Below are 27129 nucleotides of genomic sequence, written 5' to 3' on the forward strand. Positions count from 1 at the left end.
TACTGCCACTTCATCACAATGTACCAGTATGGGAAAAAAAAACCCAGTATTTTCCCTGAAAGAAAATAGAGTAATAGTCATGTCATAACATGTTAAAGTTGTATGGTTGTATTTTACTAGAGTTCTTTTGAGTAAAGGTATGTGAGGGATGAACAATTAATATAGTACCCTTTTAAGGTGTGTACTTTATTTAAAAATGCTATACATTTTACATTTAATTGTGATTACAGCAGCAAATCGGAAATTCATCAGACTACATTTTCCAGTCTGAATGTCTGTATCCCACTATCACTGTAGTTTCACCAACATTAGGCACATTAGAACAATTCATTATTTTTTATGCTTTCTTAGTAATTTCTCTATATTTCAATCAAAACCAGTTATGTCTATAATGTTATTATTGTGAATTTCTGTTACCAGGCTCAGCAAACTCAGTGCCTCGTGTTGATATATCTGGGAAATGATGATATTTTTGTGCACTTATATCCGTTCTGTAAGAATGCAATGTGACTTTATTAACACTAGATGCATATTCATTATTGTTAATTAATTCCCAGCATTCTATTAAAATAGATGAAATCTTTCTTTGCTAAAAAAGAAGACCCAGTGAAAATAAAACACAAGAAATAGTCCATGCATGCACAGGGGATATTCTGTGTTATGGATATAATAAATGGCACTTTAACCACTACTTTTCAATTAATCAGAACACAGTTGTTCTTCAGAATAAATATAATTGTTTCAGAAAGCTACATTCTTTTAGACCTTTTTTATGAAAAATGAGTATAGTCTACTTTGATTAAAACTGCAATATGTTTTTAATTCAAGCTAGCCAATATTTTCCCTGCAGACATGCCATAATAACTAGTCCATTCACTTTTTTCTATTAGTACAGCAAAATGTTTGTTGAAAGTTTACAGTGAATGTCATCAGAGAAAAATATTTTTTTTCTCTTTTCAAAGCAGAAAGGTCCTCTCAACTGGCTTTATGCCAACTCACCAGTGTCTCCTAGATGAAAGAGTGATTCTTACTTCTTAATAATCTAATTTCCTCTGGGAAAAGTGAAATACTTTTCACAATTCAGTTTTACTGGTGGCACCTGAATTTATTGTATCATTCAAACTGAATGCAATTACTTGAAATTGTTTCTCTAGAGTAAAAGGAAATATCACAAATACGAGCATTTATAATGTCCATTTGAAAGGCTAGAAATCATGTTTATTGCAAATCTTGACCACAGATTAACTGCAATGTGAATATTTTCTACCCACTCCACCAACAGTGCAGTAGAGACAACAGAATTTATAAGATATTGAATTGAAAAGTAATATGATCTCTATTTAGGTTACTACAGTATGCACTGTTTAATAAGAGTACTGGAATACTCTTGTTAATTTTTTATCTTGTATAACTCTCAAATCACAATATTTTTACATAGAAATTTAGAATTCACAGCCCTACTCTCTTGCGGTAGTTGTGTATACATGCTTTGAGTAAACAACAATGTTGAAGTCACATAGATGCAGATATAATGGAAAAATGGTTAAAAACCTCCTTAATAACTAACTTATTAAATTCATTTTCTGGAATGAGATACAAAGAACTCATTATTACAGTCTCTCAGAAAAGATTTTTTTTACTGAATCTGAATTTGAAGTCTTACACATATGAATTACTTTTCATTTCTTTTTATCTTTTGAAGTTTGTAATATTCCATTAAAAAATATTTACAAAATATTCCTTTAGAATAAATCACACACACAACATTTTTGTGCTTGCAGTTTAAACTGGCATTACCTCTTTTAATGCAGGGGTCTGCTGTCTTAACTCAATAGTTACAGTAATATCAATAATTTTGTGTGAATATGTACACTACCCCAAGAATATTACATACCAGATTAATTGGTTTTATTAAAACTAAATTTGGAGCCCTCTTTTCTTATAGTAATAATAAACTTTATTTTATGTAGCACCTTTAAAGGTGGCTTCTCAAAGCACTTTACAGAATGACAACAACAATAAATAAAAAGAATACACAAGATAAAACACACTTACAATACACAGAGGAGAGTGTGGATGGTGGTGCTAAGTACAGTAGGAGCAGAGGGGTAAAGAATGGAACCAGTTAAGTTAAGGCTCTTCTAAAGAATAAGGTTTTGAGTCTGGATTTGAAGGATTTTAGGGAAGGTCTCTCTGATATTCTTGGGGAGAGAGTTCCAGAGCTTGGGGGCATAACATGAGAAGGCCCTGTCACCCATAAAATGTAAACAGGCTTGGGGGACAGTTAGGAGACCAGAATTAGAAGAGTGAAGGTTGCGAGGTGAGGAGTTGGGCGATAAAAGTTCAGACAGGTACTGAGGTGCCAAGCCATGCAGAGCCTTATACTGTAGGTGAGCATAAGGGTTTTAAAGTCCACACGGAATTTGACGGGAAGCCAGTACAAGGACTCCAGGATAGGAGTAATATGAACAGTTGCACTGGACCTGGTCAGGATTCTGGCTGCCGAATTTTGGAGAAACTGCAGTTACAGTACATTACAGTACAGACTACATTACAGTAGTCAATTCGGGAAAACACAAATGTGTTGATCAGCTTTTCAGCCACAGTTAGTGATAACATAGGGCGTAGTCTAGCGATATTTCTGAGGTGAAAAAAATATGTTTTGACAATATGCTGCACATGTGGGTCAAATGTTAAGCCAGAATCGAATATCACCCCAAGGTTTTTCAATTTAGACTGAAGCTCAAGTACAGAACCATCTACAGATAGGGTTACAGGATTGGCTTTACAAAGTTGATGAAGTCAGTCTTGTCACAGTTAAGATGAAGGAAATTTTGAGGCATCCAAGTTTTTATGTCAGAGATGCAATTAGATAGAATAGAGACAGCCACATCAGTGTCAGGTTTGGTATGGATGTATATTTGAGTATCATCAGCGTGGAAATGATAGCTGAGGCCATGTGATCTTAAAAGCTGACCAAGTGGAAACATGTAAATGCTGAAGAGCAAGAAGCCCAGTATTGAGCCCTGAGGAACACCGGACTTAACAAGACCAATTTCAGACCTATAGCCATTAAGAGAGACAAAGTGACAGTGATCAGTGACATAAGACTTGAACCATTTGAGAGGAGTGTCAGAAACTCCAAACAGTCTCAAAGCGAGAAAGTACAATGTCATGGTCAACAATGTCAAAAGCAGCACTGAGATTAAGAAGGATGAGTATAGAAAGAACCAGAATCAGAAGCTAGTAGAAGATCGTTCTTGCTAGATAAGCTCATATATTGTGTCTATACAGTGTTAAACACACGTACAACATTGCCAATTTAAATCCTCATTCTCAGGGTGTGACTTTGTCAATGAGGTGTACTAGCCTTTCCATTGTGGGTGAGAAGCCCTGGAAATATTGTGTATGTTTATGATTTACCACCCATAGAGGTGGTGACCCATAAGGCTAATTTGAGATGAGACAGGTTCAACACAGTTCAGCAGGAAAAACAAGAATCTCTCCAGGCCAGTGAACCTCAATATTTATATCTTTGAAGAACTAAAGAGACATCTGGCATCTACTGCAGGGATCACTGCCAGTGCCATGATGTTTAATCATGCTTCTCCTTTTTCAGCTTCAGATTTTAATGTGTACAGATGATATTTAAATCAAGTTTTCCAAGTACAAGAGCAAAACATTTATGAAAAGCTGAACTGAACTTCTATTCCAATCTTTAAAAAGTGCCATGTTTAATAAATATTTAATGTATGTCATCTTTAATAAATCTATTATTTTTTAAAAAATAAACATGAAATACAGTATACGTTAGACTTTATATTATTAACCTTCTTAGTACCCTTCCATTTGACCAAGTGATTTCTTATTCTGCTTTACTGTTATGACTTTATGTAAGTAATCCATACATACTGTATGAACATATTCAGTACCTGTTTTCTAGTTCATTAGAATAATGCTAAGCAGATCAAAGCCATTTGAATATCAATATGTCATCTTACCTTATGGATAAGGTATTCTATACTTTTAAAAGAAATAGTTTTCTTGATATTCAAAGAGGAATACCAGGTCCTAGATACTGCAAAAATGTTTTTTTTAATTATAAATTTAATTATAAACATAGTACGACAGCAAAACATGCAATGTTTTATTTTTGGAAGAGCAGCAGTAGTTTTTTTGGGTAAGCTGTCTGAAAGGTTTTCTTATACCTTCATATAACAGTTTCCAAATACTCTGTAAGGTAATTTTGGATTATTGTTTTGGAAAATTTACATACCTCTTGACTACTCTTACTTTATCATCTGATTAATAGGGATTATACTGGGGATTGTTTAATATTCTTCTTTTAAAAAAACCTTTTTGGATCTATCTATGCAGTAAATAGGATTATAAAGGACCCTATTTATAGTAATGGATATCCACATAGTAGAGTATGTGCCAGTAGCAGCTCATAAAAAAGGCCTAAGTTGGATTTTTATATATGACAGCATCAGGAGTTGATCAGGGTGGACTTCAAACCTTCATATAGTGTTATTAAATACAGTCTAAACCATTTCCTCATCTAATTCTCCTTTCCATCTACATAAGGCTTAGCTCACATGAGCTTCTATGGTATGAATAGGAATTTATTTACTCTAATGAAATTTAGAATACAGGATATGACACATCATTAGATCAGGAGTGAGTTGCTCTAAAGCAAAATATGGCAGAATGATATACTGAATATCAATCACTACATGTTGTGAACATGATATATCAGTTTAAAAATATTTATATCATGTAATAAAACAACATTGCTTTAAAACAAAATAATTAAAAATAATATAATAAAACAATCTGATTTCTTAAACACACAACATATTGCTGTTATCTGATTTTTCAAAAAAAAGTTGTTATATATGAATACTGTTAACATAAACAGCAATATGTGTACTTAAAGTATGCTGGCCTTTTGTATAAAATATCATCTCAAATTCATAGCAAACAAATTAAATAAAGATTGTATCTGAGATCATTTAATGTCAGAGGGCTCTTCTGCTTCTTTCCATAGCATATTACAATGTGTTGAAGTTAATGTAGCTCTCACTATGTATGGATGGATTCCCTCTGTAAAACTATCTACACTTTATCTATTGTTATTGTTTTGAAACATAGAAACAGAGTTGTGTTTTATCCCCTGAGAGTCTCCGGATCTGAGTATAAGACTCGGGAATGTAGTGAGATAATAACTTTTCGTAATAACAGCAAATCTGTTTTGACCTTGGTTCCCCTATAAATAATGTTTTAAACATTGCACTGGTTTTAGAAGCAACAGAGTGAAAGTGAAATCTGCTTGATAAAAAAGGAGATACCATGAGCGGCAATAACTGAAGATGTGAATTACCAGGAGAAATTTTCATTCAGCAGCAGATGGGGGGCAGAAGATAGAAGGAATCTGTAAGATTCTGATTGATGAAGAGATTCTGGATGATAATTAGCAGCTACAGAAAACCAAGACAGGGATTCAGTGAACCCATGGCAAAGAGCTGTGCCTGTCAAATACAGCTAAAGAAAATCTCAGACGATATCTCTACAACAATATACTTACATATGGGTTATTATACATGAATAAATGAGTATGGCAAAAAAAACATACAATGGAAGGGAGAACAATATCATCCTTTTTTGCTTTACTGTAGTTTCAGAAATATCCTTGCATTTCCGAAAAGCTGTCTCTTCTCTTGTAATATACTGACAGTGGTAAGAAAGTTGTCTCAGTATGTGAGGAGCCCAGTATGCTTTCTCAATAGAAACTTATACCACTTGGGGGGTGCGTTGATAAATAAGCTAAGGATTCTTGCATATTACATGCATTAGTTTCCGTGCAAACAATTGGTGTCCTTCTTCTAGTGGAAACCTGAGGAAACAATAAGAGAACTGTCATGAAAGCGTTCTTTCAGGACTCTATGCAGACGCCACGATCCAGGGTAGGGGAAAAAGCATGCGTGAGTCGGGAATGAAAACAGGGGGCGTGTCCATGGTGCGCTGGTGTTCGGGGGAGGTGTGGCCGAGGCAAACAAACCAGGAATAAGTCCAAGGGAGAATCCAAAAGGAGGCAAACATCCAAAGCCGGGCAGTCCAGTCCATCCAAGACAAACGGGGTTAAAAACAGGAACCTGGTCGGGACCGGCACGGGAACGGGAACGGGAACGGGAACTAAAACCTTAACGGGACCAGGCACTTCCAGGTCCCGGACTCGCCTGGTATGGAAACCAGAGCAGAGCCTGGAATAGAGTGAGCACCTGGCTTTAAAGGATAACTGAAAAGGGGGTTGGAACAGGGAGCAGGTGTGGTGGATGAGTAGAAAAAAAGGAAGGACTGGAGCGTCCTTAAGAGGAGGGGTTTACGAACGTGACAAGAACAACATATACCAAAAAGATTGGGGTAAAATGTTCTGCTTCACCATTTTTTTGGATTACTAGCATGATTGTGACACTTTTCTACTAAAAGTGCATTAGTAACAGTGATGAGAAAGGATAACAGCTTAACTTGTTAACAAATTAAGCTGTAAAGCTGTACTTGGGGCTGGACTGCTGTCTGATAAATCATGTTAGGTTACATATGTGAACTATTGCTTGAATTTGGGAACGGGTTGCATTTTACAATAATTCTCTGTGTTCACTCAAGCCAATATATTTAATGTACAAGCATACTAAGTTCCTATGTCAGGAATTACAGACATGTTCCTCATCTTTTCTAAAAGTACATAATTTTAGGTTGCCATCATATTTAGACCAATACCTGTGGTTTACTTTAAAAGGGTGTGGGAAGGTGGCCTCTAGTTCTGCCTCCTAATTTTAGGCACAAGAGGGCGCCTAAAAGTCCTCATAATTCGAACATCTTAAGCACTGTTCAGGAATTTACTCATGCAAACAAGAGGAAACGATAGTGCATATGGAGATTCTGTCACGGATGTCAGAAGGGACAAACCATGGAGAGGCAGGAGAGCGGAAAAGACCCATATGTGTAGCGGCGGAATGGGGGATTAGCCCTGGCTCAGCAGTTCAGGAGTCGTATAGAAACCAATGCCCTCAGGCAGCGGATGTGGGGCAACCTGGTGCTAGGCGGGTCTCAGGACATCCGAACGTCAATGCTGAGCAAAGGAGAATCAGTGACCCGGAAATATATAGCCCCAGAGAGAGAGACACCGGAAGGACAGCAAAGCACTAGGGACAGGACAGAGTAGGGGTGCCCTCTGGCTGCAGAGGGCGTGACAGTACCCCCCCCCTTCATGGGCAGCTCATGACGCCCATATAAATAAATTAGCTACACAGCACTGGGGAGAGGAAAAACCTCATTTAACTGAAAGAAAACCTCCGGGAGTCCACAGCTGAGAGCTGCCCCCTCCTCCAGGGTATAAACCTTTATTGGGTAGAGGAAGGGGGGGTCAGGTAGAGCTTTGGAGACTTAAAACAAAAAAAAAGTACACAAGCACAAACAACGACAGAAAAAATCTGGGAGACTAGGGTAACAAACCACAATAAACAGATAGGAACCAGGAGTTCCACAACACAGGGGTCAGGGGGACCAGAGAGAAGGGGAAACCAGGAAGTGAAAAAAATCAAAACACCAAGCAAAAAACAAAAATAAAAACACAAAAACCCGGGAAAAATACCGCAGACTGGGCAATAGGCACGTTCACATTCTATCACTGATATCAGAGTGGACAACCGAGGAAATATCCCCAGGATATCACCGGAGTGATATCCAGCAATAAGAATGGAGGAACGTCAAAAAAGGCTCACCAAACTGACGCTGATATTGGCAGAAGACGACCCGAGGAAAGCCAGGCCGCAGCCCGCTCACAGGCACAGATGTCAGGAAGGTGATATCCAGCAATTAGAATGGGAGAGGAAAAAGGCTCACCACCCTATCGCTGATATCGGAGCGGACAACCCGAGAAAAACCAGGCACACGACCTGCTCACAGGCACGGATGACCAGAGTGATATCCAGTGATGAGGATAGGAGGGCCAGTTCAACATTCAATCACGGATGCCGGAATGACAACCTGAGGAAAGCCAGGCCGCAGCCCACTCACAGGTACAGGAGACGAAAAAAAGCATATGAATAGGAGAGCTGCGAGAAAAAAAAAAGGCCAGAGAAAAAAAAAATGCGGAAAAAACAAAAAAGCGCCAAAAGGGCTTGTTTAGTTTCTGTGCACAGAGATGGACTGACGTCCTGTGAGGAGTGTATCCCGCCTCTTGCCTGCTGCCTGCCATCAACCCTGAATTAGATGAAGTGGTTAGAAAATGGTTGGGTGGATGGTTTGCTGGTGGATGATTCTAAATTGATCCTGTACAATTATTTTTTTTGTCATCTGGTAGAAGGTCCTGTTCTGCACTGTAGCTATAACTCTGTTAAGAATCTTACTTGAGAAAAAAGAAGAATTTGTACATCATACTCAAGTATCTTATTTATAATAAAAACATATGATCATTTTTAAAGTAACTCTCATGACTTAAGTAAAAAAAACTTCCCAGGAAAGGACTCAAAGTTCCATGTTTCTTATAAATAGTAAATAGTGTTAGAAAATGATTAGTGCGAACAATGCAGAGTGATGAACTAAATATTTCAGTTCTTTTCATTAGCCCCCTGCTGTTTGACTGTAGGCATTGAGACAAGGTTAATTTAGTAAGAGGAAAAGTTAATTAAACTGCTTTTTGAGGGAATTTTCACAGATCAAACTACAGGACGAATCTTGCAGTTAACTAAAAACAAGAGGATGTCTTATATATAGCAAATTGAGACTATTTTAATGCTTGTTTCTTTATTTAATGGCATGCTATCTGCACAAATATACATAAAAGAAGTTTTATTTTGCCCTGCGATTATATAAAATGAGTATTTTATTTTAAAAGTATGTTCGTCAAGCACTACTGAACCTTCTTAGCACTGTTTATCATTCTAGCGATTAATTAAAACTGCAAACTGTTATCTGTGGTTTCATTTGACAATATGTCCAAACAAATAAGGGTTCAAAAACTGATGAAAGCAATTTATTTTGTCAATCTTTTTATTTCCCTCACCTCACATCCTTTCATTCACATTCTTAACATTAATTAAAAAATGTTGGTCTGAAAACCTACTTTAGAATTACTAGGAGAAAATAATTAGGAATAAAAATATCTGCACTTTGATACTTTGATTTCAGTGTGTGCATTATCTGCATTCTGTATACAAGAAATGTGTCCAGAAGAAATAATGGGCTATATGGCCTGTTTCCGAATTTTTTTACGAAACCGTGCAATGAATGGTCATTTGAACGCCTGAGAAAACTGAAGAAAAAAAACATATTCCTACACTTATAACAAATAGATCTGCTCATACTGGTGTTTCAGAATGTAATTGAAAATAATTATATACGCCACTACACAATCATCCTGATTAAAATACGTAGATATAATACATATAAATTCAAACACCAAAGGTTCTTTGTAACATGCTATAATGCTATAATAAAGTCCCAATGCCACTAGTCTGACAGTTTTTTTAGAAGAAATGTTTTTTTTTTATAACAAAAGGCAAACGCTCTGAAATTCTAATCTGGTAAACAGCGGGGATGGTGAGAGGTGATTATTTGAAAGCACGGACCGGTCTATGTTACTTTGACTTTTCAGATCAACATCCTGGCAGAAAAGCATCCAGTACTACTCCGGTGCATTAGGCGGCGCAACACGTAACTGAAATGCGTTTCGTGTTAAAACACAGCGCTTAGTTCCTTCTACAGAATGAAGTAGGGCGAAGGTGTTGTTTCACCATCCTCATTAATCCGTTTTGTATAAAAGTAAGTTTAGTTGAATCTGTAAGAAATGGCATTAAGGTTCGTGTTTCCAAGAGGTCGGAGAAAAACAAAATGTCATATTTCACGTAAGAACTTCACAGCAGAGGACTTTCCAAGCAAGACCTCTGCCATGATAAGGTACGTCAGCCATGTGCGGGAGTAGAAAGTTAGAAATAACCCAACGGAAACAATGTTCACAATAAACTATGCCTTCATAGTAATTTTAAGATACGGTACATATTCAAAACAACTTGATCTGGCCATTTTGTCAGGTATACTGTACTATAGGACCATATGTTGACTTGAAGTTGTGTCAGAGTTTGCATTATATTTTCAATTTGTGATTTAGCGAATTTATTAGTATTGCCAGCCTTTAAGTTTTATGGCGTATTCGGCTGTAAATATTAGTCATGTACGAAAATGAAAAGTCTAATGGCAGTGTATAAGGACGATTACTTGGAAAACTATTTTCTTTTGTCTGGTCAGAATGACACATTATTCATTTATTTTTAATCGAATCATTTTTTATTCCCTCAGGGTATCGCCTTAAGAAAAAAGGCAAGATGAACATAAAGGGAAATGTTTAGCAGGTAATGTCTAAATATACTTACCATCATAATAATGCAGTTGAAAGTGATGGCTTTGTGTGCTGTTGTGAAACCAAATACAAATGTAAATGACATTTTTACAGATTTTCAATTAAATGTTAATGTTACTACTAGCACTGCATTTAAAGTCCAAAAATAATGTAAAGAAAAAATACTAGAGCTTCTGTTAGGGAAAATTCTGTTTAGTGCATTGTTGAAAATAAAAAGTTGTAATTATAAAATGTTAAAGCTGTTGGCATTTACAACTGCTAGAGCAGTGTCAAATGAAGGTGTTCAAAGTACAGTACGATATCTATTCTTGATGCTGCTCATACGTAGATCAGTCCATGAAAGCCCACAGGTTTTGTAGCTCCAGGATCTTCTGCAGCCTGAGGCCTGCATTATATCCACCAATTAGCATTGGTGATTAAGAGCTGTGGTGGCACACTGCCTTGCAGTGCTCGGGCCCTGAATTTAATTATATGCTTGGAGTTCGTATGTGTTCTCCCTGTGTTCATGTGGGTTTTTTTCTGGGTGCTCCGATTTCCTCCCGTAGTCTAAAACATTCTGGTAGGTTAATTGGCTTCTGGGAAAACTGGGCCTGAGTGTGTGTGGTCTGTGTGCCCTGTGATGGACTGGCATCCTGCCCAGGGTGTGTCCATCCTTGCACCCGTTACTTGCTGGGATAGGTTCCGACTCCCCTGCAAGCCTGAATTGGAAATAGTGGTTAGAAAATGGATGGATGAATGGAGGGTCAAGCTGAAACAAAACCAGGTACTGCAAGACCAGGACTGAGAACCACTGCATTTGAGGGATTTGATAATGAGCGTCAGCTCCCCTCATAGTCTTCTCTGTTCGAGACTATGAAAGTCCATTTTTTTTTGGTGCAGGACTTCCCCAGAATGTGTGGTTGCTCTTCTCTGGACATGTACCAGAGCGGCAATATCTTTTTATAAAGCGGTAGCTACAATTCTACACGATACCTCATTTTGAATATTACTTTATTTTTTTACAACTACTGTACTATGCTTTGAGATGCTGCTTTTAAAGGTGGTATATAACATAAAGTTTTAAATTATTATACAATTTACACATGACATCTCTTGATATACATTCTACACTTTAAACAGTGTATCCTAACGTTTTATTTGCCTGTTGTTTCCTTTTTGCCTTTTCACTACTTCATCCAGGTGGGGCTGCACATTGGTGGTGGTGGAGGGGATCCCCATTACCTGTAAAGCGCTTTGAGTGGAGTGTCCAGAAAAGTGCTATATAAAGTGTAAGCAATTATTATTAATTATTACTTTTTTGTTTCATGTTTTGTGCCATTTTGCTGCTACAAGATCATTTACAGTGAGTGTAAGAATGTAGCATGTTTTTTTTTGTTTCCTGCATTTATAATTTAGTTTTTACAGGATCAGAATTTTTTTAAAATTTTATATTGCATTTCAGGGCATTTTTGCACTAATCTTTTTTTTTAGATAGATAAGACTTTATTGATCCCGAAGGGAAATTGATGAAAGAAGGACGAGCCAGGCAGGAGCTAAACATGTGAGACTAAAATAACAGTGGAAGCTAGGGAGTTTGTTTTGCTTGAGAGTGCAGAGTGCAGAGCATATTTTGGATTTACAGTATATTCCTCCAGGTTTCTCTTCCACGTTACCATGGGAACTGTGTTCATAATGGCAGATTCCCTTCCTAGGCGTGGGACAGCAAGTCCTTGTTCCTGACAAGTTTTTATCATGTTGTGTTGTCATGTGAAGTGGCAGGAGAACAAGGAACATTTCCTCATCCTAGATAATTTACTTAAGAAGTCTTCAGAGTCATAAAGTATAACAATAAAGTAGACTTATCCCAAATGTTGTTAAAAGTTGGTTTACTATTATCACTACTTAAGTTACAGTCAGGAAACAAAGTTTATGAACCCCAAATATAATTATGGGAATTAGAATGTCTTGACATAAAATCCTTGAGTATTTAAAACCAATTTATTTAAATAACCAAAGAGGTTATTTTTTACCAATTCAGTGTGTTTAAGAGACAATTAGATTTAATGAGACCTTTCTCAAGCTAAACACAGATTCAGCTGTTAATTTAGTCCCACATATTTAGTTTCTCCAAAATATTAGTGCAGAAAATTCCCTGAAATGCGTGTTCATTTAAAAAATGAAGGAGAATAAAAATGAGTAATTAGGAATGAGCATATATGAAATAAGTGAACCCCTAGTAGGTAACTATTTTTTGTATATAATCCAAATGTATATTGCAAAGCCATAAGATATGCATACTCAGGTTATCTTCATCTTTTATTATGACTTTCATGAAGATCAAATCACTTTTTAGATATAAAATGGACTTTTGTCCCATTCGTAGTGTATGGTATAGGGGGTATACCCCAGTACAGGGGGTTCACAAACTTTATTTTAGAACTTCAGCTATTGTTCTTTATAATCACTGTTTTTATTATTTTTAGTAAATACTGTTGTTTTTTGTTCTATTTTTCAAGTCCTGTAAAGCGCTTTGAAACGCTACTCTACAAACAGTGAACAGGTAGATGATGATGATGATGATGATGATTAATAAGTGGTTGTTATTATTCAAGGTAAAGCCCCTTGGAAGATTTAGAAGACAGATTTAGAGCTGCATGAAGAGTCTAAATCTGAATTATTAAGATTGAATAATGATGGTAAGTGTGTTTTACAGTATATTTGTTTTTCTTCAAGAAACCACTGCAGATTTAACTGCTCAAAAATTTAGCACCTGGGTAGCTTTTACATATATCAGTAACTTAATTACCAAATGTTTTTATTTAAATGAATTTCACTGTGGTCCCAATAAATACCACTTTGATCAAAACTCTTGTGTATGTCTGAAGACAGAACGACTTTTCAGAAATCCTCATGAAAGCCATTTTAAATTTGATGACATTTGGTGGTGTAGTATCTCAAAGTAAACATGGAATATATGTCCAGGAAAGATGGTAGAAAACAATCCCGATTAGTTAGAAATAGTCTGCTTTTGATTTTTGTTAAATTCTGTCTTGGGTTTCTCTTCCACGTTACCATGGGAACTGTGCTGACAATGGCAGACTCCCTTCCTAGGCGTGGGACAGTGAGTTCTTGTTCCTGACAAGCCTCTTTCTTGTAGTATTGAGTACTACAGTGTCAGAGCAAGGGACATTATCCCTGTGTTGTAAACGGATTTTGGACAAACCTTATTGTGCACAAAACACTCTTATAGGAAGGCACTTCATAATACGAACATGAACATAAGTTTTTATTCATGATTTAGCACTTCTTATTTTTCCCAACATTCTTTTATAGATCAAGCACTGCCAGTAACATAAAAACTGTTTTAATGGTTTTAGTATGCACTTACTCCTTATGCATTGTAATTAGATCTGAGGTGGTAGTTTCTTTTTTATGTAGCTGTTATGAAATAATTCTTGTCCTTAGAAAAATAAAGAAAACTACGAAATATAGTATACAAATAGTTTGTACAAGTGGTTTATTTTTTACACTAAAATGCATTTTTTTTTCCAGTCCAGAATTTACTGTGTGTGGAATTTTGGATCTGCTCAATGGGGACATCGCAGAGATGTAATCAGTATTCAGGGTTTGCAGTATGCAATGAATACCAACTGGAAGCCGTTACTGTCCATCTTGTGAGATAATACATCTGCCTCTGAAGCCAGAATTTATTTTTCACTTTTCGAACTGCCAGCTAGGCTCACTGCTTCAACTCTGTCAAAGCTAGACCTGCAGTGTTGAAAACAGCTGGCATACATCCTTGGGAACTTCTTTTGCCAGGATATTTGTCTCATTTCTGTACCGAATGCAAACAGTGGGGCTCCTGTGTCATATGGAGGGTTTTTAAAGCTGTTGGCTGCTGCATGGTTAACATTTGACATCTCCCTGCCAATTGTGTGCTTCTCTATATAGCTTCCAACCAAAGCTTGCTACAGGTATAATTCAGGCTATAGCACATGCCCTGTATTCTAAGCAGAAAGATTTTTTCAGAAATTTGTATTGTCAGTTTTGCAGTTTTACACCTGTATTGTGTAAAGAAACATACAAAGGCTGAAAGCAGATCAGATTCCTATCAAGTACAAGATGATAGAATATGGACTTACATTTTTTAAAATAAAGTAATCCTCATCTTGTGGATTGAGGATGTTGTGCTGTGTAATGGGAGTTTGGTTAAATTGAAGAATGTTTCTATTTAACAACAACAAAAAATCCCAATACACATTAGCTCCTTTCAGCTGCTGCATCTGTCTTGTACACGGTTTATTAGGAAGGTCTTGTGAGTAGTGCTTATTCATAAAGTGGTCACTAGAGGGAGTAAAATGCTTTGTCAGTGTGTTTGAAGTCTTGGTAAAAGGATTTTTTTCTTTATATTTAAGTTATTTGCAGCAGGATGCTTTTCACATTCAATAATGAACAGTTATCATGTTTAAAATAAATTTTTGAATTGTTTGATTTAATTAAATAGGTTTCTTAAACTGTTAATGTAATATTACGTTATCCTGGCAGAACAAAATAAGCACTTGCATCATATGTCCAAGATGTTTCAGGGAGTTTATTGACCAATAAATGCATAATACCACTATACTTTTTACCCGCTGGAATGTGGAGAATTATGAATGAATAATTCATGTGAGGCAGGATTATAGAGGAAATATACAGGTATATTGAACCAAGTGTTTGGAGAAGTCTAGCCACTATAATGCAGTCTTCTCAACTTTAGTTCCCCCTGCATGTTCCAGTAAAGTAATGACATTCTCAGGAAGAAAAGATAGAAAAAGTGGGAACACTGGGCTTTATGTGTGAAGAGGGTCAGTTGTGGGTGATTACCTTGCCTCTCAGGGTATTTAAGGGTGTGGCATGCTCAGGCTTTTGTCTTTTGTTAGGAAAACCTGAAGCTCCTGTTTATGCTCCTAAAAAAGGAAGAAAGAAAGATGTGAGAGTGAGTTAACGTCTCCAAAGGTGGAGCCAGGTATAAATTGTTACTGACATTATTAGAAGCTTATCAAATGCTGGAAGTCTGATAGTAACAGACTGTTTAGGGTGCTACAATTATAAAGGATTTTTTCCCTGCGTTAGATGGGGAGAGGGTGGTATGATGGCAAAGTGGTTCAGAAAACCTGGGGTGTTATCTGTGTGGGTTTTATGTTCTCCCCGTGTTCGCATGGGTCTTTTCCCACAGCCCAAAGACATACAGTACAGAAGGCTAATTGGCCCTGGTGTGTGTTCCCTGCAATGGACTGTCCCCATTGCTTGCCAAGATAGGCTTCTATGACCCCATGACTCGGCTAGAAAATGAATGATAAGACAGATGGGAATGTGGCACCTCTGATCTGTCTCATCATTCTTTAATATTCATACTTGCTCTGAATCTGGGCCCAGATATATATTATATATTATATTATATATTCTACATTATCTGGGTGTATCTGTGAAGACAATCGCTTTCTTTTTCATGTAAAGCTATTTAATGAGCAAGCCTTGCCACCATTACGCCAACTTAAGTACGTCATGCTTAATGCATGAGATACAGTACAAGTGTTCATTTTAATCTGCTGAGGCATTATATGCAATTGTGGGTTGGCAGTCACTATATAATGCATTGTAAAGCCCCAAATAACCCTATTGAAGTTTCAAGATATTAAACAGTCTATTAGTCTGTTCATATTAAATATAAGTTCAACCAACCTACAGTATATGGGTAGAGGTATACCTAATACACATTTTGCAATTATGTTGTGGAACGATTCAACGGTGTAGCTATTTGTTTTTTCTATAATTGTGTAATTCTTTATGATGGGGTTGTAAACCAGTCCATTTTTTGACCTTTGGGCTGACCTTCATTACAGTGCTGTAAACAAACTGGGCGATTTATTAAAGCTAAGCAAGAGCTGTTTCAGTTCTTCTACCCTGGAAACACTTCTGTGAGTTGTTGAACAATGGTAAAGTTTGTTTTCCTGTCCCTGTTTAGATAATGGATGAGCTGTCTCTTTAACCCCAGGGCTCATAAACATCTTTACTTTCCCTAATAAACTGGATGAACTAGATATGGTTCCTCCCTGGCAGAGTTCTTGTATCTGTTTTACAGTTGTGATGTGTTAAGCTTAAGTGACTTTCCTGAAATGTTATGTCCTGGGCATTCTTTGTTTGATTGGTATCCCGTGTGAAATAATTTTATGGTGGCTGGGAGAGAGTTGAAGCTACCCCTTGATAAGCAAAGTTCTCTTAAGAAAGTGTGGTCACATTCCACACATTTCCTTTTTTTCAAATGGGTGTTTCAGTGATTGATTAGTTTATTGTTGTTTTGTAAGTTTCTACCTGTCCTTGTACTGTAGCACTGGTTAATTAGACATTTTAAACACATCTCTTACATCCTGACAGTTTATTGGGTTTATATGGGTCTATTTACATTACCCATTGAATTTAGATTTTGAAATAAGTGCTGAAGTCCTGGATGGATGGCTGATTTGGATAAAAGAGACACAGGTACTCATGTCCTTGTCTATATCTTAGAAATATTCTTCTAATTTCATTTTATATTTCTTGGTACTTTTCTGAATTGGAATATATGCTTACTGGATGTACTAGTATATTCAGCAGATTAACCTTTCTCATACAAAATGGTTGCCATGAATGTGGTGTCAGGTATGTGACTGTGGTATGAGGAAGGCAAAGCTATGAGTCTTCCATTGATCCATATAATTTCATGGTCAGGATAAGCAGCAGCCTATGCTGGAGGCATTAGGCATAATGCAAGACTTAGAGGACGCAACTCTTCTCACCACCTGGACAAGCCAGCAGTCCAACACAGGGGCATTTTGAGTCCTTATTTGTTTTAGAAAAATATTTTTGGGGTATGTATATCCTGTTTTAGTATAGAGCACTTTGTGCAGTACCTTCAGAGAAAATAAATTATATTTATATATATATATTATACAGGACCAGCCCCCCTTAAGAATGTCTCATCTTGTTACAGCTCATGAAATATAATTAAGTTTCACAAAAGGTTTTGAGTAACATAGTTGGTCAAATATGGAAAGTCTTTTTTTCTATTTTATGTATGGTCTTCTGTTAATGGTGTGAACTATAAATGCACATTACCCGAGAACAATCCTGATGTCAGTGATATATTTGTGCCAAAACATGCATAAACAGCTACAGTATATGCAGTTGCACTGTCCTGTGTATTATGCAGGGAAATGTAAGGAAATTCTAAAAATCCACTGTTCTAGGGATTATTATTGTAATGTATGGGTTCTCTTTAGATCCTGCCTCATAAGAATGTGTGCCTTAGTAAACCTAACCTTGACCAATGGTAGGATTTTCATGTTACTTCAGATGTTTTATTAAATCAAATGTGATCTCCGATACATTGAGTAACACAATTGTTTGCATTTTATAGTTTAGCCTACTATAAGATTTACAATAACTGGAAAATGGTCACAGTCAGATTTCATTTAGGTAATACACTAAATGGTTTTTATCATTTTAGTTGGAATGTCATGATCAGAAAAAAGATCACATTAGAAAATCTGTGAAAGAATTCAGACATTCGGTTTTTTTTAATGGATACAAATGAGACTAAATTCATTTGCCATATGCATTTAAACACATTGTTTTCCTTAAAAAAAGAACATTTTCACATCATTATACTGCAGAGAAATTAAAATTAAAGAGTGTTCCATTAATATTTAAATGTTTAAATAACATTACAAATGAAAAGGCTCTTCCGTCCTTTAGAGTAAATGCAGGGTCTTTTACAGGTCCTTTAAAACCTTTTACAGAATCCAGAAAGCAGCTTGAAATTCAGTTGTGCTGTTTTATTTAATTTAAAAACTCAGCTGTGACATATTTCTCATTCAGATGTCTAGACATACTGTTAGGTACACTAGAGGCAGGAAAGGACCTAACAATTTCCCAAGATCAAGCACTGAGCTAGCTGAGCTTGATTTTCAATAAGGTGGAATCAGACTGTAGGTGAAAAGTGGAAATCAAGGGTTTTATTATCATTTAGTTGTGAAATAAGAAAACCTTCAGACGTGATTTAATGAAAAACATATATGTGTACAGTACATCATTGTTAATCATTTCCATTCCTAATAAAAGCCAATAAGAAAATGTCACACTTCAGTGTTTTTCAAGATATACCTTAAATTATTGATCTTTTAAATGCTGCTATTTTAACAATATACAAGAAAAATGTTCAGAACATGACATTAGTCATTTCAATTAATCAAATAACAAAAAACATCCATGCTAGAGCCTACAGACTCATTAGGATGAAATTTCTCCTGGCTTCTGTAGATAGAAAAGAACTGAAAGTACATGATTTCCCCTGGGTGTAAACAGAAATATATTAATTGTGCTCTATTTTTGCCTTTAAAGTGGTTACAATATGCAAGAAACTGGATTTAGCTAGCTATCATTATAATGTCATCCCAGGGATGCTAAAACTAGTGAAAAGGTTTGTGTGCAGTTCTTCTCTTACACACTAAAAATGACCCCATGAATGCTGTTGGTGGATTTAACCTTAAGTGCTTAACCGTGCAGCTGCAATAGATATCCTCCAAAATAAATGTACTTCACAGCCACAGTGAAAATTACAGTAAATATAAAACCTTCCTGTCTGGCTGTGCCGCCTGTGAGTGGCTGTGAGTGGTAAGTGGATTACTGCACTTGAAAAAAATCTCCTCAATAGCAGAAATATTGAGTTAAATTATCACAAATCACAAGGTTATTACACTATTGTGCATGGCTTTTTTATTTGTCTCCTGGTATTGTACTTAACACTTGGTAACACTTGGTAGTTGTCATAAAATTAAGCAATCAGATTTTCTTTTAGCTTTATTTACTGTGCAATGCAGAGAGAGTAAACTACATATTTATGTGTAAGGGAGACTTGTAAAAAATGCCGGAACAGACTGAAGAATTGTGTCAAAACATTTTCAGTTTACCCAGTAATATTACTTTAAGGGGTAGTGCAATGGACACTTCAGTGTCATGTTAGAAATGTGCATTAGTTTGCTTCAGATTCTCTATGAAACCTAAAAATAAATACCAGGTCAGTAATTTCACAGTAATAATGCAAATCATTCAAATCTCATGAAACCTCCCCCCCCCCCGACGGCAGGCGGAGCGACGCGCCAGTTGGAATATTCTCGGTCGCAGTTAATGGCAACGTCAGCTCAAAGATTTGGTTCAAACCACCAAATGGAGACGGGCGTGCCGACAAGCGGACCCTGCTGATGCGGGATTAATGCTAGGATGAGAGAGATTCAAATCTCATGAAACTATAAACATGAAGACCTGTTCTAAAATAGTTATGTCATGAATTGTAATCCTGTGTTACCACAGGAATAATATATTTGCTTGTGACATAATCTGCAATAGTACTTTTTTTTCAATTTGAAGAAAACCCAAATATAAGGATTTTATAAAGGAGCATGATCATTTTATCTGACTGGACTGGATCACTGAATATGCAATAACAGACAAACCTGAATTTCATGAATACACTGCATGTAGCATAACACTGTACAAAACATCATAGCACCATATCATCACAGTTAAAACAATACTGAAAGAAAAGCAATAAATAAACCAAAAAAATCAAATTACAGTGTCATCACAATGACTAAGGTGTCAGTCATCTGGAACTTGGATACATTTTTTATGCAATCCTTACTAAGTGTCATTATTCATTTGCCTTTAAATAATATACTATAAGAATGTAAGAATGGTTACAATCAATAGAGAACAATTCATCCATTCATAGCTACCAACTATTAACTGATTGATAGCTGGTAAATAATTGAGCCAATTGATCTCATTTAACTATTTTGAAAGAAGCCAGGTATCTGTTTCGATGACATGGCAGGGTAGCTTGTTTCACACTTTAAACCCTTTGTCAATTAACATGTAAGAGTTTTTCTTTTAATTTTACCAAAGCAGAATCTGTGTACAAAATACATAACTTCATCTTAGGTATAAAGAAAGAACATGAGAGTGGTGGGTTCACTTATGGATTTTTCATTTTAAATATAATGGTCCCTTAAAAGCAAAGAGGTTCTGTATTTTATACAAAGAAGAGGAATATCACAAGAACTCTAAAATGTCTGTAAATGTCTTTAGATATTTTTTTATCCCCGATGTGCCGTAAGCTGAGTTGTGGTAACGTAGACACTTTCCTGGGTGGTGTTATGATGCGTTTCAGAGGTTGGTCACTCGTTTGATCCAGGGCAGAAAGGCTGATACTTTAGTGTAGACACCAGGTGAGTCCTGTAACCTGCAGGCATGCCCCCAGGATGTCACACCATACACCACCCAAGCTCCTCCAGGCCTTTCGCATACAAGAGGTCCCCCACTGTCCCCTCGACAACTGTCCACCCATTTGTCTTCCTGTGTGTTGCCAGCGCAGAGCATCCTGCTTGTGAACTGGCTCAGGTAACGTTCCTCGCAGTACCTCTTATGAAGCACAGAAATGGCCGCCTGCTGAAGGGTTTTGGAATATGTTCTTCCTGTGAACATAAAGAAGCCAAATTCAAGTCAAATACAGTACCCAACAACAAAAGAAATACCCTACAGAGAATTTGGGAAGAGCCCTTAACACCGTAATCAAAGCACAGTGTGTTATGGATGCCTTGTATCTTCCACAAAAGCATTCAAACAGAAGCTTCTAGGTGCTTGTAGCCTTTTTTTACTCTTATCTGTTATTTCTTATATACTTTCTTTTCAAAGACAGAATGCCAGATCCCTGTGGAATGTTCAATTGCTGAAGCTATTTCTTTTTATTTTTTTTACCTTTTCTGTTTTCTCATTGTCTATTTACAGTACATATGTTGTGTGTTTAAAGTGTAGTCTCTCTTGATTAGCTACAGACAAAAAAGTAATGAAAAGTAAATGTCAGTTAGATACTCTAAGTGTTAGTGCTACTATTGCCTACCAAACCATGCAATTGTTTTTGTTTAGCTTAATACTGTATATTGAGCATTGAAAGAAACCTATTACTTAAAAGTGTCTTCAACAAATTTGCCTTATTATGAAGAAAATGACAAAAGAATTATATCAGACGCACTGACATTTTATTAAGCTTACAGAGCAATTGAACTGATTAACATTTGTCACTAGGGGTTGATCTAAGTGAGTTCTACTGTGTTTGAAGGTTGATTTGTTGCTAGTAAGTAGCTTGTAGCTGAAAATGTAAGTAATGTACAGTATGTAAGCTGAACTCCCAGGTCCACTCAGCCTGCTTTCCAAATGAGTACCGGGGGTTAATCCTTCTGGGGTTAATGGCTGGCAGGAGCGTGATGCTGACCATATCACTTCCACTTCCAGTGTCAGATAGTTGAGAAAAATCATGGCCCTTGCCCCCCATTCCCCCATGGGCTTTTATGGCCCGAAAAGGGAACCTTACCTACCTACCATGTAAGCTGAAAATGACCCTGGTGGCCAACCCCAGTGTTATATGACCAGTTGTCCCCTTCCAGTGGGAGAAGTATGGTGAAGTCTCATAGTTGAACCAGTAATGTCTGGAATATAGGGTTCAACTGGCAATCCAAAAGAAGATAAACTTTATGTATGATAAAAGATGAAGCTGCGTGGAAGTGCATTTATAACGAGAAATAGGAGGCAAAGGATAGTGGGTTACCCAACCTTGTTGAAGACAAAACCTGGCTTCTTTGAAGATGTGACTGGATGAGGACTTTGGATCAATCTACTACCAACTACCCAACACGCTTCTCATTCATAACCATCCAATGTTCTTAAGATAATTTACTTTCATTTTTTCTTAAAGAGCAGGGAGGGCATTTAGTTTAAAACTGAAAATATATTTTTTCTGCAGATGCAGAGCTACAATTTACGGAATAGTCATACAACCACTAAGGCCTTAGATCATCTGCAAATACAAAGAAAAACTAAAATCAGTTTATCTGTGGGACCCCTCTAATATGGAAACAAAGGGCCAAATAAGGACTTTCTCCTTCTGAAACAGAAAGCAGCTGTGAAAATACTATAGACAACTCAGCTTAATGAGTGTAAAGAGACCTCCTTAATGTGGAGTTGGAAAAATATCTGTCATAGTCATTTATCAATCCTAAATGACAAGAACATGACTGATGAAGAAACTGAGTAAAGAATATCAGTTTCTCTTGAGAATCAATCATGAAGGAGCTGAAAGTGAAGTATTAAAGAGAAAATAATAAGGAGATAAAAGTGCAGCTGGCCTAACAGACTTCTGCTCACAACACACTGTTACATTCTAATGAGGCCAATCCCAAGACATGAAAGGTTCGTACCAGTTATTAAGTTACAAAATTCAATTTCCTCTGCTGTGCCTGGCAGGTTCCAGTTTGAAGGTTTATTTGTTGCCATAGCACCTGAATTACACGTACAGAACTTCACTTATAGGTCACTTTTTATTTCTCTTGTTAATTACATGTGAAAAGGGCACTGTAATTATTTTGTATACAATATGTATAGAATAAACAATATACTTGGATATCATATTAAAATGTGTGGAACATTATGTGTAATTATTGTCGGTTTAAAGTGTCTGTCAGGTCATAAATTCAGCATAGTTAATATATTTTTGGGGTTGTGTTTTGTGTGGATAAATAGAGCATTAAAGTTGAATTGCCAGGTTCTACTGAATCAAAACCCTTGGGGACAAAGAGCTGACATTTTGTCAAAAGTCAAGGACTGGTGCTGACTGACCGCTGGTTAGATTAAAAACACTTTTATTATTCCATTGTTAGTGCTTTCAACAAATAGATGATAGATGCTGTAAAGAGACAAGAAAGGCAATGTGACAGATCACTGTTATTGTTGTGTTCTTTGTTACTCAATTAGTAACTTTGAATACTTGGATTAACACTATTTTTTTTCATTTCTTAAATACATTTGCACCCTGTAGCTGCATCAACGAAAGGAAAATGCTCACAACTTCAACAGTCATCCTACAGAAGCTGCTTATAAAGCCTACAATTAATGTCTGTAAAAAGATAACTCAACAAATGTATTTCCTTCATTTTAAAATGTCAGAACGGGAAATTAAAGCTGATAATTTGGCAGAACATGGAGATGGATTAACTAGTCCTGAACTAAACAAATCAAATGAATACACTGCTGTGTGCATTCTCAACCAACATAAATGCAGTTTTCTCAATGGTATGTCTCCTTAGACATTTCTTTTTTTAAAACCCATAATAGAGGAAAAGATTCACTAAACCATCTTAACTGATTGCTCTCAACATAACTATCAAGCTAATAATTTGGAGCAGAACAGAAAAATGACATACAATAAGAGGGAAGTCGGGGAATCAGTTTGAGGGTAGTACAGACTTTTAAGTATAATTGTGGTACTTTATAAAAGTGAGGCTGCTGTTAGTCTTTCCTAATTTAAACTATCAGGCAGGTTTAAAAGGAACTCTTGATCATGAGAAATAACAATAACAAGGAAATGATGTTAATAAAAGACCAATTGAAAGCTTTTTTCTCTGTGTATGAAAGCTACATGAATGCTCAAATATAAAACATGCACAGTAAAACATTTAAGAGTTGTTTGCTTGTTTTCTGTTTAGTAGACTAAGAAAAAATAAATCTGACTGTTATCAAGAGCGCTGTTATCTTAGGTTTATGCTCACCTGTATCTCCCCATCCAGTGATAAAGCAGTTTGAGGCCACCTTGAGAACCTTCTCTCTCCTCAGGGGCAAGCAAGCTGGCAGCACATGGCTGCTGAATGACACGCACTTCCCGCTGCGCCCCACCAGCTGCACCAAAGCCAGATCGTAGTCATTGGTGCTGGGTCTGTAATTGCTGTGAGGGACAATCTGCTCAATCCCATATTCTGCTTCATACTCCTCTGGCACCAGTGTATGATAGTCTCCCACTCTGACTTTATAGGTCTTTGTGCTGTTTCCATACCTGTAACACACAGAAAGCTGCTACAGTTTCTGAAAATATATGTAAGAAACTATGAATAATATTTTAAATTGAAGTTTTTTTTTGTTTTAATTTCAGTAAAATGAAATACTAAAAAGGAGCATTGTAATATATACTTCTTTAACATGTATACAGTATATACTAATCTTTATATAGGTTTAATGTGTATATTTACTGTATACTGAACATCATTTATAACTGTAAGAAATTCACAATGTTATTATTGGGTAAATGACAAAATTGTTGCACATTTTATTGAACAGACATTACAGGTCTGTGTTATTCCTTACAAGGCATGATAACTCATTATCATTGAAACAAGTAAAGGTTTATTCCATGATGAAAAAAGAAAACAAACGTTTCGGCTGTGGAGCCTTTCTTTGGGTCTTTTATTTTCTTTTCAACATGGAATAAACCTTTACTTGTTTCTTAGCAGCCTACGCATGCTAACACAGCCACCTACTTGAACTACAGTACATCATTACCATTGTCATATAGAGAAAGACACCAAGAGTCTCTTTATACAACAGATATGATTAAAATGCTCCACCTACGGTAAGCATACCTGCCCTTGCAGAAATGCACTTTATCAGAGAAAACAATGTTATGGAATTTGCTTCCAGCTGCAACAGAGCAATGACAACTGCATCTGGTTTTATTGATAGTACTGAGCACTGAGACTCTACATTTTGATGTGTTCTAGTGGGATTATCAAGTAATAATACAGCTTGGCAGAATTTCACGATTTGGCTGCTGTGATATCCCTTGTAGATGACCATTTCTAGGAGAGTCCCTAGTAAAACCGATGGTTTTGGACCAGTTAATCAAACAGTACAATGATTAACTGCAAAAGATTGAGCTCCCTTAAATGGGTTCAGCCCTGTGTCTGTTCTCGGTGGTATTATTTGGCAGGCATTGAGACTGAGAGATAAGGTATTTTTAACTTTAAATATTTGCTTCACAGTTATGACCAGGCTATGCAATGTGCTTTAGTTCTTAAATATTCACATTTCTCAATGCTAGTTGTTTATAGGTAATACCAGCTCAAATTCTGTATTCTGTATAGCAGTACATGTTAATCAAATACTGAAAGCTACATAATTGAAAAACAAAATTATTTATTTAAGTGGTGTTTAATTAAGAACTATTACTCATATATTCTGGACTGAAACTTTATACATTTGTGTTGTAATTCAAGTAATAATAATAATAATAATAATAATAATAATAATAATAATAATAATTGCTTACACTTATGTAGCGCTTTTCTGGACACTACACTCAAAGTGCTTTACAGGTAATGGGGATCCCCTCCACCACCACCAATGTGCAGCATTCACCTGGATGATGCGACGGCAGCCATAGTGCGCCAGAACGCTCACCACACATCAGCTATCAGTGAGGAGGAGAGCAGAGTGATGAAGCCAATTCATAGACGGGGATTATTAGGAGGCCATGATTGGTAAGGGCCAATGGAAATTTTGGCCAGGACGCCAGGGTTACACCCCTACTCTTTTCGAGAAACGCCCTGGGATTTTTAATGACCACAGAGAGAGTCAGGACCTCGGTTTTACGTCTCATCCGAAGGATGGCGCTCGTTTACAGTATAGTGTCCCCGTCACTATAGTGGGGCATTAGTACCCACATGGACCGGAGGGTGAGCGCCCCCTTCTAGCCCCACTAACACCTCTTCCAGCAGCAACCTTTGTTTTTCCCAGGAGGTCTCCCATCTAGGTACTGACCAGGCTCACACCTGATTAGCTTCAGTGGGTTGCCAGTTGTAAGTACCTGTATATAGAATACTATATCCATCATTTAGTTATTAATTTATACAGTACACCTTATACCACTTAACCATTCCATGCAGTGTATTTATTGGGGCAGTATCCATGCTATATAGAATTTGCTTTCGTATATTGAGGTGATTGTGAAAATGTATAATTTTCATGTTATTCTGGACACAACACAGAATAGTCTGTGGTTTGCTTCTGAATGAAATGTAATTATGCAAGTACTTTCGTCTGAATGCGCACAAGATAAATCTTGAGATAAAGCTTAATACTGCAACATTTCCACTGTGTGCTGCATTGTATTCTTTGAATACCAGAATAGAAGAGTTCGAGTATGGGTCACGTCTGTAGTAATTGTGACAGAGCCTGGGATTCCCCAAACAGCAGCCACAATTGACTGAGGTCCACTAAATTAGGTGGAATTAATTGGTCAAGCCTCTCTCAGCTCTCAGAGACACAGTGACCCCTCTGTCTCCCAGGCACTTGCAGGAATGTGGTGTTGTCATTGAGAGATGTGCGTCTTTTTCAATCAACACTGAACCTCCAGTATGGAGCTGTGTTGCCTGTGTTGTGTTAAAGGTCAAGTGGCTCAAGGACGGGTGTGTCAGAGGAGTCTGCCTACACTTCTTCAACCTCCCCTGTGTCGGTTTCTAGCTAGGAACTAAAACAAAAAATAAATGTACATCGCTGGACAGATTAGTTTGAATATACAGAGTCACTAAAAACACAACAATTTCTTTTTAGCTTCCAGACGTATAAATGCACAAACGATCAGTAAAAATAAAATAAAAATGGCCTTGACTTCCTTTCCAAATAATCGAGTATGAACAACGCCTTTGTCTTTTACATACAGTGTATTTGTACAGTAACACACCCTATATGGTAGAATGGGTTGCAGACATACATTATCAGTATGAATGTGATTTTGTAATGTTCATGTGTTGCTGTAAACAATGGTGACT

At 36.7% G+C, this 27129-nt stretch overlaps 1 protein-coding gene, 1 long non-coding RNA gene and 1 other non-coding gene across 4 annotated transcripts in view; 2 read left to right on the forward strand and 1 right to left on the reverse strand.

Annotated features, from left to right (window-relative positions):
- The first annotated feature begins 9738 nt into the window (after positions 1-9738).
- LOC148841610 (uncharacterized) lies at positions 9739-14597 on the forward strand. The gene is made up of 5 exons (XR_016091232.1): positions 9739-9960; positions 10360-10412; positions 11600-11688; positions 13012-13095; positions 13952-14597. It is a non-coding gene; the product is annotated as an uncharacterized LOC148841610 (long non-coding RNA).
- LOC148841611 (small nucleolar RNA SNORA24) lies at positions 12062-12188 on the forward strand. Its single transcript, XR_016091641.1, has one exon. It is a non-coding gene; the product is annotated as a small nucleolar RNA SNORA24 (small nucleolar RNA).
- Positions 14598-18409: 3812 nt separating the features above from the next.
- prss12 (serine protease 12) overlaps positions 18410-27129 on the reverse strand; it is a 38433-nt gene continuing 29713 nt past the window's right edge. For both annotated transcript variants that reach the window (XM_088910333.1, XM_088910324.1), the window contains exons 12-13: positions 24079-24359; positions 18410-20952 (exon numbers count right to left, since the gene is read on the reverse strand). In XM_088910333.1, the coding sequence (XP_088766459.1) occupies positions 20645-20952; positions 24079-24359 (589 nt within the window). In that variant the 3' untranslated portion in view covers positions 18410-20644. The remainder of the gene's footprint in view (positions 20953-24078; positions 24360-27129) is intronic.

The sequence above is a fragment of the Atractosteus spatula genome, chromosome 1, assembly GCF_055471065.1.
Source record: "Atractosteus spatula isolate fAtrSpa1 chromosome 1, fAtrSpa1.hap1, whole genome shotgun sequence".
Taxonomy (NCBI): Eukaryota; Metazoa; Chordata; class Actinopteri; order Semionotiformes; family Lepisosteidae; genus Atractosteus; species Atractosteus spatula.